Source organism: Littorina saxatilis, linkage group LG2 (assembly GCF_037325665.1).
Source record: "Littorina saxatilis isolate snail1 linkage group LG2, US_GU_Lsax_2.0, whole genome shotgun sequence".
NCBI lineage: Eukaryota > Metazoa > Mollusca > Gastropoda > Littorinimorpha > Littorinidae > Littorina > Littorina saxatilis.
This window is the reverse complement of record NC_090246.1, coordinates 66,767,037-66,777,036: the sequence shown is the minus strand read 5'-3', so window position 1 is coordinate 66,777,036 and position 10,000 is coordinate 66,767,037. Positions and strand designations below refer to the sequence as shown.

The 10,000-nt window shown below is 41.7% G+C and overlaps 1 protein-coding gene across 1 annotated transcript in view; it reads right to left on the bottom strand.

Annotated features, from left to right (window-relative positions):
• Window positions 1-1,510: 1,510 nt before the first annotated feature.
• Window positions 1,511-10,000, bottom strand: part of LOC138959572 (protein Wnt-9a-like) — a 63,490-nt gene continuing 55,000 nt past the window's right edge. The window contains exon 5 of the mRNA XM_070331112.1: window positions 1,511-5,746. Coding sequence (XP_070187213.1) covers window positions 5,261-5,746 — 486 coding nt within the window. The 3' untranslated portion in view covers window positions 1,511-5,260. The remainder of the gene's footprint in view (window positions 5,747-10,000) is intronic.

The following is a 10,000-nucleotide window of genomic DNA, read 5'->3' as shown; positions in this document are numbered from 1 at the left end:
GAACGGAATCCAGTGGACACTCTGGACACAGTTGGATGACCTGGACTTTGCAGATGACGTGGCCCTTCTTTCCCATACCCAACAACAAATGCAGGAGAAGACCAGCACTGTGGCCAACAACTCCGCTCGATTTGGCCTCAACATCCACAAGGGGAAGAGCAAGGTCCTTAGGACCAACGCAACAGCCAACACGACCCCCATCACGCTGGATGGTGAAGCACTGCAAGAGGTAGACAATTTCACCTATCTCGGAAGCATTGTCGACAAGCAGGGTGGCACGGACGTTGATGTTAGAGTCCGGATTGGCAAAGCAAGAGCAGCTTTCCTTCAACTGAAGAACGTATGGGCATCAGCAGACCTGAGCATCAACACCAAGCTCAGGATTTTCAACACCACGGTGAAGTCAGTCTTGCTGTATTGAGCCGAAACCTGGAGAACTACAGTTGCCATCACAAGAAAAATCCAGACCTTTATTAACACCTGCCTCAGAAGAATCCTCCGAATTCAGCAACAAAGACCTTTGGCAGCGAACAAAACAGTTATCCGTAGAACAGGACATTCTGCAAAGACGCTTCCGGTGGATTGGCCACACACTCCGCAAGACGACAACCAGCATCACGCGACAGGCCCTCACATGGAACCCGCAGGGCAAGAGGAGACGAGGCCGGCCGAGAAACACCTGGCGTCGTGACTTGGAGGCAGAGGTGAAACACATCAGCTACACCTGGAGACAACTGGAGAGATTGGCCCAGGATCGGAGTGCCTGGCGAGCTCTTGTTGGCGGCCTATGCCCCGGACGGGGTCAAAGGCATAGATGAGATGATGAGATATGTTTTTGGAATCAGAAAATGATGAAGAATAAGATAAACGTAAATTTGGATCGTTTAAAAAAATTTTTTTTTTTTTACAATTTTCAGATTTTTAATGACCAAAGTCATTAATTAATTTTTAAGCCACCAAGCTGAAATGCAATAGCGAAGTCCGGCCTTCGTCGAAGATTGCTGGGCCAAAATTTCAATCAATTTGATTGAAAAATGAGGGTGTGACAGTGCCGCCTCAACTTTTACAAAAAGCCGGATATAACGTCATCAAAGGTATTTATCGAAAAAAAGAAAAAAACGTCCGGGGATATCATTCCCAGGAACTCTCATGTCAAATTTCATAAAGATCGGTCCAGTAGTTTGGTCTGAATCGCTCTACACACACACACAGACAGACAGACAGACACACACACACACACACACACACACATACACCACAACCCTCGTCTCGATTCCCCCCTCTACGTTAAAACATTTAGTCAAAACTTGACTAAATGTAAAAAGCCACCTTTTTATTTTTAGATAAGCCGTTCATCTGGGCTTCTCGATTATTCGTTCGTTTTGTCGTGTCCGTTGCAAAACATCAGTACATGTAACAGTACGTCGACACGTACATCTCAGAGCCCTCTTTTAGTCCTCAAGTGAGAGCGTTGATAGACAGCTTGCATGACGTGGCCTAAAGACCCCTTACACCCACCCCCAACCCCGACCCCACACCCACATTGACACGCGTTTCCGCGTCTTGCATTGTCATGATTTAAAGTGACTATGTCCCACCAGTGGGTTTCTTTTTCTGTCTGTCTTTCAGCAAAATATTGCAGCTAACTAGAACAGTCCTGGCAAAGTACTTTGCATTATATTGTTGTGCACCGAAACGACTTGCATGGTTTGTTGGTTGGTCCAATTTGATGTTAAAATCAAAAGTGTATTCTTAGCTGACAGACCCAGCTTTCAACACACACAAAACAACCAAGGCATCGAGTTAAAGAGTTGAAGCGAGATGAGGGAAAGTGTTCTTGAATGTAGTGCGCGAATGACGGATGTGTTATTCAGTTTCAGTATTCATTTAAAACAAACAAAACATACGGTGAGTCGGTGTACATTTAAAACAGTCCATGTCGTACTCGGATAAGACACTCCCGAAAATTCTTGTTTCGACAAGGCGCAGACAATATCCCTTCAGACGAGAAAGGTCAGACATCTGGACAACCTGAATACAGAGACCATCTATCTTGTGTTGTCCACCGCATCCCATAAAATCATAACATTATGAGATATATACTAAATACTTTACTAATCCTAACGTGACACAGCTGATTGACACCTGGCAAATCCAGAGGGTGGACAATACATATATTTCAAACATATCTACCTCTTGCAGTGTCCTAATGACCTGAAACTAAACATGTTGGTCCTTCTAGCTTGCTTTTTTTTTTAGTGGCGATAGAAAAGAAAAATGTTGAATCACAATCCGTTCTTAGGTCAAGTACACCAAACCGGTGAACATTTCCTTTTGAACGTTCAAAGAGTACACCTAATTACACGCGCACACGTGGGATGCGCGACACTTTTTCCCGCTAGCTTTCTACTGGGAGGAAGCGACCCGAATTTTCGAGCAATGGAACGATAAAGTATGAAATAAAATAAAAAATGTGTACAATCCAGATTGTGATAGCCGTCAGATATTCGAAAACGCTCGGTAAGATAACTTTGTTGCTTGTTAGTGGCCGTGCATTTAGGGCTGGAGTAGGTAGAATTAAAATAGGTCTTTTTCCCATTAATTTGACGAGTCCCAAAATAAAAATATATATTTCACTACATTTTTAACATTATTATGTACATTTTTTCGTCCATAAGCGTTTAGCCTTAATCGATTCTAATTTACACTAAACACACACTATAATATACAGCTGTCGTATATTCTGAATTTCAAAATCACATCAACAATGCAGACCGAATACACGGGAGGAAAAACACATCATTCGGCCTGTAAAATCCATCTGAACAAAACATCACCTGAACGTTAGCGAATGGATTTTTTTTTCTCGTCAGAATCTGCTTTTCCTAGCTTCTCGTTTCAAGGCGTATTCGTCAGTCAGCCATGACAAAACTAAACAGGATATGACTGTGTAGTTTCTGTACAACGCACCATATCCTTCATCACCACGGCATTGCAATAAACGTATGTACTGTCTTTAGGCGTTTAGCTTCACGTTTTCTCCCTTTCTCTCTTTACTGTCACAGTGTGCATGAATCTGCCGTTACAACGGCTGTTGACAATAACCAACTGAATTTGAGCTCAAATCAAATTTGAACCCGCAGAGCTAAAGCATTGTATTAAGGTCACACGATAATATGACCAGCTTCATGTGCTAAATCCTTCAGGGGCACATGTTTTCTGAACCGGCTGATCTTTGAGAAGTCATAAGAAAGATGATGTTAAACACAACATTTAGATTCAACTGAGAAACCATTGTTCAGGAAACGACAGAAACAGGAAGACATCGCACTAAACTTCACTACATAGGCACACAGGATTCGTGAAGGTGAACAGATGCTCTGATCAACTCCTCACACTCCACTCAAGGCTGTGGTTGTTAAAAAGTTCTCTTATTCTTCACAGCGTGGCGCCAGGTAGTCAGCCGTTTCAACTGTCAATTGCCTGAGAAACGCGCTATATTTTCCCTTTCCATATCTCTGTTAAGTGGCTCGAAATCAGTTACGGACATTTTCTTTGTAACAATGAAGGCAAACACATATATTGTTCAACTTGTCGAGTTTTTCTGTCATGTTTTTATGTGTGCTTCAATTGGACACATTTGTTTCGCTGCAAGCGTCACAGAAACACCGTCATCTGTCAACAAATCAATGGGTACCACGAGCATCAGAGTTCACAACCTAACAATATTTACAGTAGCTCGTGGTCGAAACATAACACGTCCTTTTCAGTTTCAACACCGTCAAAGTTAGCTGCCTTCCCGAAACAACCAATTGTTAATGTTTTTAACAACTGCTTTTCCATTCAACGCCGAACCCCGACATGAATTTTCAGACGTGCCCGCAAACATTGCAAACGCTACGATAAGAAGACCCTGACGGCCAATTCTCTCTCACTCATTGTAACGTTTCTTCGCCAAAGCACAGAGTTCGAGTCTAAGAAAGCTTGCGGTGTTATTGCTAACTTATCTCGGGCTGGTGATCTCCCCGTCACAATCAAGAGACTTGATATCTGGACACTCTATCTTAAATCCGCACAGCGTATCCCACATGAACAATCCATGCCTTGAATCCATTGACAAAATTAATGTTCCACGGTCTTCAGTCACACAGCACTAGCAGAGACAATACATCTTTGCCCTGTTTGTTAAGTTTTGTTTGTGATTCTGAGGTTCACCATCTGATTTCGGTTCATGCACTGCACCTCAAGCGGTGACGATCATTAATTACAGGTCCGTAGTGAAGACTCAGCATCGTTTGGCAATGAAGATGATTGAGATTACTGTTCTGTAGTGAAGAAGATCATATCCTTAAATTTCTAGCTCTTTATTGGTCCGTCATGAACACAAGGTGAAACTTCGACGGAACTTAAGCACCTTAAGTTGTGTTTTTCTTCGACACGACTGAACTCAAAATCCTTCACAACATGTAACCAGGTGATTCAGGTCCACTATTATATTCACACCTGCTTTCTGAACTAGGACATTTCGCCAGGTACTTCGGATCCTTCCTGCCATGACATCTTGGATGTTCATCATACATACACTCGCCTGCTGTTCCCTCCACGGCATTTCACGAGCTGTAACACGACCGTTATCACATGCACGCCTGTAATTGCCTCCAGCAATTGACCAAATGGTTCCTTCTCGTCGTGACGTTGTGCAGATTCATCGCAGTTACACATCCAGCTATGTCCTCTGCGACACTTCACTAGCTATTTGACGTGCATTATCAGATTCACTCTTGCTTCCATCCATCCTCCAAGACCTTGTGGTCCTTCTTTCCATACCACTGTGGGGAGTCAACACACGTGTACATCCAGCTGTCCCCTTCTTGACATATCTGCAGTTACTTAATGTCTCTAATCAGATTCACGTATGCTGTTCCCTCCGTGTTTTACCAGTTATTTCGGGTCCTTCTGGTCCGTCCGTTGCAGTTAACCAACTATTTCAAGTCCATTATCCAATGCACGCCAATTAATTCCTCCCCGACATGTCATCAACTATGGCCTGTCCTTTCTGCGAATCATACGTGCAGTTGTTCCCCTGCAAGGACGTGTCATCCTGTACTTGGGGTCATCATCGCCAGGACACCGAGAAGAGCCATCCTACGTTCACACGCAATATTCCTTCCAACAATCACATCACCGGCTATGTCACGTTCATTATCACATTGACACCTACAGCCGCTGTTCCCTCAAAGGCCAAAGGGGGAGAGCATCATCACTTGCACATGTAGATCTCCTCGGACTTCGTGCACTCCTGACACTTGAGCTCGCAGCACCAGAACACCTCGCAGTTGCAGACCCGCTTCACCCGCCTTTGCTGCACGTTGTAGCCCCGCCCGCAGCAGATGGAGTCGCAGCTGCCGTCCTTGCTGCAGATCCTCCCGCTCGTCCCGGGGGAGTAGCGGCTCCTCCGGCAGAAGCTTGGAGACTCCTCGATGTAGGCCAGCTCACCGCGTCTCAAGGCCGTCATGTTGGAGTTGTAGAGTCTGTCGCCGCCCCAGTCTCGTATCCTCTTGGACAGATGCGTCTTGCCCGTGGCCTTGTTGGTGTGCGAGAAGGCCTGCACAGACTGCTCGTACTTGTGCTTGAGAATGTTGCCGACGGAATGGAAGGGGGCCAGCTGCAGCCAGCAGGTCTTGACAGTGCACGAGCCCGACACGCCGTGACACTTGCACGTGGTGTTCACTTGGTTCTTCACCACCTGACAAACACATAGAAAGATAGAGATGAAAAGATGCGGCGTTCATTTCGTTCTTTGCCAACTAAAACACAGAGAGATAGAGATGAAAATATATGCGGTATGCCGTGTTCATGTATTTTTTGCCACCTGAAACATAGACAGATAGAGACGAAAAGATGTGGTCTTCATTTGGTTCTTTGCCACATAAAATATAGAAAGATAGAGATATATGAAAATATGCGTTGTTCATTTGGCATTTTGCCGCAAAAACACATAGAAAGATATAGATGAAAAGATGCGTTGTTCATTTGGTTCTTTGCCACCTAAAATACACAGAAAGATACAGATGAAAAGATATTGTGCTCACTTGGGTCTTTGCCATGAAAAACAGACCAAAAAAAGATATACACTAAACGATATTATTGGGTTGACTGGATTCTCCAAGCTCTAAAACACAAATACACACAGACGATGCATCATAGGGTGCACTAGAAAAATCCAGAGTGTACGTTATGTTCATTTTGGTCTTCGTGGTCTGAATCCTCACCAGGATATGACTGAAAGGAATATACAGCGATCATTAGAGACACCGTGAACCTTTGTGTTCTCTTTGTTCAGCGCCTCCTGAAAAACACATAATTATTCACACAAAGGTAACGATAAAAAATGAAAAACACGTCCGGGGATATCATACCCAGGAACTCTCATGTCAAATTTCATAAAGATCGGCCCAGTAGTTTAGTCTGAATCGCTCTACACACACACACAGACAGACAGACAGACAGACACACACACATACACCACGACCCTCGTCTCGATTCCCCCCTCTATGTTAAAACATTTAGTCAAAACTTGACTAAATGTAAAAAAATGATATCGTTTCACGTTTTGCTCACTATGGTCTACTGATCTTACACATCAAGGAGACATGGTAAACATTGCTTTATTTTGTTTTCTTTACTTACGAAGCTTTCTGAAAAGAGTCAGTAACTTTTGGTGTTATACTTGTAAAAGAAAGAGAGAGGGGTGGGAGAGTTTCGTTGTCTGCGCACGTGTATGCGAGCCATTCCAAAAAGATTATGACAAGAGATTTTGCTGAGACTCTATATCTGTGAGAAAGCCAAACTGTCACAGGAAAAGAACAAAGTCCCGCATAATATTTTGTGTGTGATCAAAACGTTGAGAAATGTACACACACTCACCGCGCAAACACACACTAGTTCAACCACACAAGGAAGCTCAGATAGCGAAATAGGCACACACTCACACTCCCGCGCACATTAGCACAATCACAACACAAAAGGCGAATAAAGAACACATATAAAACAAGTCGCGTAAGGCGAAAATACAACATTTAGTCAAGCTCAGTCGAACTCACAGAATGAAATTGAACGCATTGCATTTTTTCCGCAAGACCGTACACTCGTAGCATCGTCTGTCCACCGCTCGTGGCAAAGGCAGTGAAATTAACCATCCAGAAAAGCGCGGTAGCGGTTGCGCTGAGGAGGATAGCACGCTTTTCTATATCTCTATTCTTTTTAACTCTCTGAACGCGTGTTTAATCCAAACATATCATATCTATATGTTTTTGGAATCAGGAACGGACAAGAAATAAGATGGAATTGTTTTTAAATCGATTTCGAAAATTTAATTTTAATCATAATTTTTATATTTTTAATTTTTAGAGCTTGTTTTTAATCCGAATATAACATATTTATATGTTTTTGGACTCAGAAAATGATCAAGAATACGATAAACGTAATTTTGGATCGTTTTATAAAAAAATAATTTTAATTACAATTTTCAGATTGTTAATGACCAAAGTCATTAATTAATTTTTAAGCCTCCAAGCTGAATTGCAATACCAAAGTCCGGCCTTCGTCGAAGATTGCTTGGCCAAAATTTCAATCAATTTGATAGAAAAATGAGGGTGTGACAGTGCCGCCTCAACTTTTACAAAATGCCGGATATGACGTCATCAAAGTCATTTATCGAAAAAAAAAAATTCTGGGGATATCATACCCAGGAACTCTCATGAAAAATTTCATAAAGATCGGTCCAGTAGTTTACTCTGAATCGCTCTACACACACACACACACACACACACACACACATACACCACGACCCTCGTCTCGATTCCCTCCTCTATGTTAAAACATTTAGTCAAAACTTGACTAAATGTAACAAGTCCCGTAAGGCAAAAATACAACATTTAGTCAAGCTGTCGAACTCACAGAATGAAACTGAACGCAATGCAATTTTTCAGCAAGACCGTATACTCGTAGCATCGTCGGTCCACCGCTCGTGGCAAAGGCAGTGAAATTGACAAGAAGAGCGGGGTAGTAGTTGCGCTGAGAAGGATAGCACGTTTTTCTGTACCTCTCTTCGTTTTAACTTTCTGAGCTCGTGTTTTTTTTTTTTTTTTTTTTTTTTTTTTTGACCTCAGTTGCATGCAGGCTGCTGCAACCCTTCTTTTTTTCTTTTTTTTTTTTAGGGGGGGGGGGGGGGGCGGGGAGCATCCTTCTTCATGGATCTTTTTATTTTTTATTTTTTCTACTTCTTTCCGCTTATCCTTAATACCTAGCCTGGACATGTATTCATATGATGGACATTTTTTTTTTTTTTTCTCTCTTCACTACAGTTACTCTAACGTTATGTGCTATTTCATTCACCTTTGCTATGTCTAGTAGTTTGTGCGTTTGTTTGCGTGTATGTGCGTGTGTGTGTGTGAGTGCGTGTGTGTGTGTGTGTGTGTGTGTGTTGTTGTTGTTGTTGTTCCCATATTTCTGTTAAATAATACCATTTTCAGCGGGAAAATACATAACAAGTTAATTAATCCAACGCTCGATGGACAAAAGGCGAGAATTTACAAATTACCAATTACAGTACTAGTTTTCAGCACAGCATCATACGGCGCATATATAAATAACTTTACATTAACAGCACTATACTACTATTTATCTATATTCTTATACACAGTTCAATTTTACTAGAGATTTCGAAGTCGAGCTTGGTTCTGAAATAAGACCTTCATGTTAGTTTTTTTGATTTCCGTACTTAAACTGGCTTGTGCACATTTTCGATATCAATATAAGGTGATTAATTATGAAGGTTTTCTCTATGGGGATATCACGTGTGAAATACCCAACAAGTCGCGTAAGGCGAAAATACAATATTTAGTCAAGTAGCTGCCATTTTTCAGCCGTAGCATCGTCAGTCCACCGCTCATGGCAAAGGCAGTGAAATTGACAAGAAGAGCGGGGTAGTAGTTGCGCTAAGAAGGATAGCACGCTTTTCTGTACCTCTCTTTGTTTTAACTTTCTGAGCGTGTTTTTAATCCAAACATATCATATCTATATGTTTTTGGAATCAGGAACCGACAAGGAATAAGATGAAAGTGTTTTTAAATTGATTTGGACAATTTAATTTTGATAATAATTTTTATATTTTTAATTTTCAGAGCTTGATTTTAATCTAAATATAACATATTTATATGTTTTTGGAATCAGCAAATGATGGAGAATAAGATAAACGTAAATTTGGATCGTTTTATAAATTTTTATTTTTTTTTTACAATTTTCAGATTTTTAATGACCAAAGTCATTAATTAATTTTTAAGCCACCAAGCTGAAATGCAATACCGAAGTCCGGGCTTCGTCGAAGATTACTTGACCAAAATTTCAACCAATTTGGTTAAAAAATGAGGGCGTGACAGTGCCGCCTCAACTTTCACGAAAAGCCGGATATGACGTCATCAAAGACATGTATCAAAAAAATGAAAAAAACGTATGGGGATTTCATACCCAGGAACTCTCATGTCAAATTTCAGAAAGATCGGTCCAGTAGTTTAGTCTGAATCGCTCTACACACACACACAGACAGACAGACAGACACACACACACACACACACACACACACACACATACACACACACACACACACACAGACACACAGACACACACACACACGCACATACACCACGACCCTCGTTTCGATTCCCCCTCGATGTTAAAATATTTAGTCAAAACTTGACTAAATATAAAAAGAGCCTCTTCGCAGCTTAACTTTATATTTTTGCCTGTACATTTAAATATGTACCCTTGACATTCCTGCCATATGGGTTGCACTGCTCTACACTGCCAGAAAAAGTGCTCGATGAAGTCGGTTTCGTTACAATACTGACAGAGATTTGTTTGACGAATTCCCATCTTATGTAGCAAAATGTTGGTGGGATATATATTGTGTAAAATTTTCCAATGCAATAGACGAAGACGG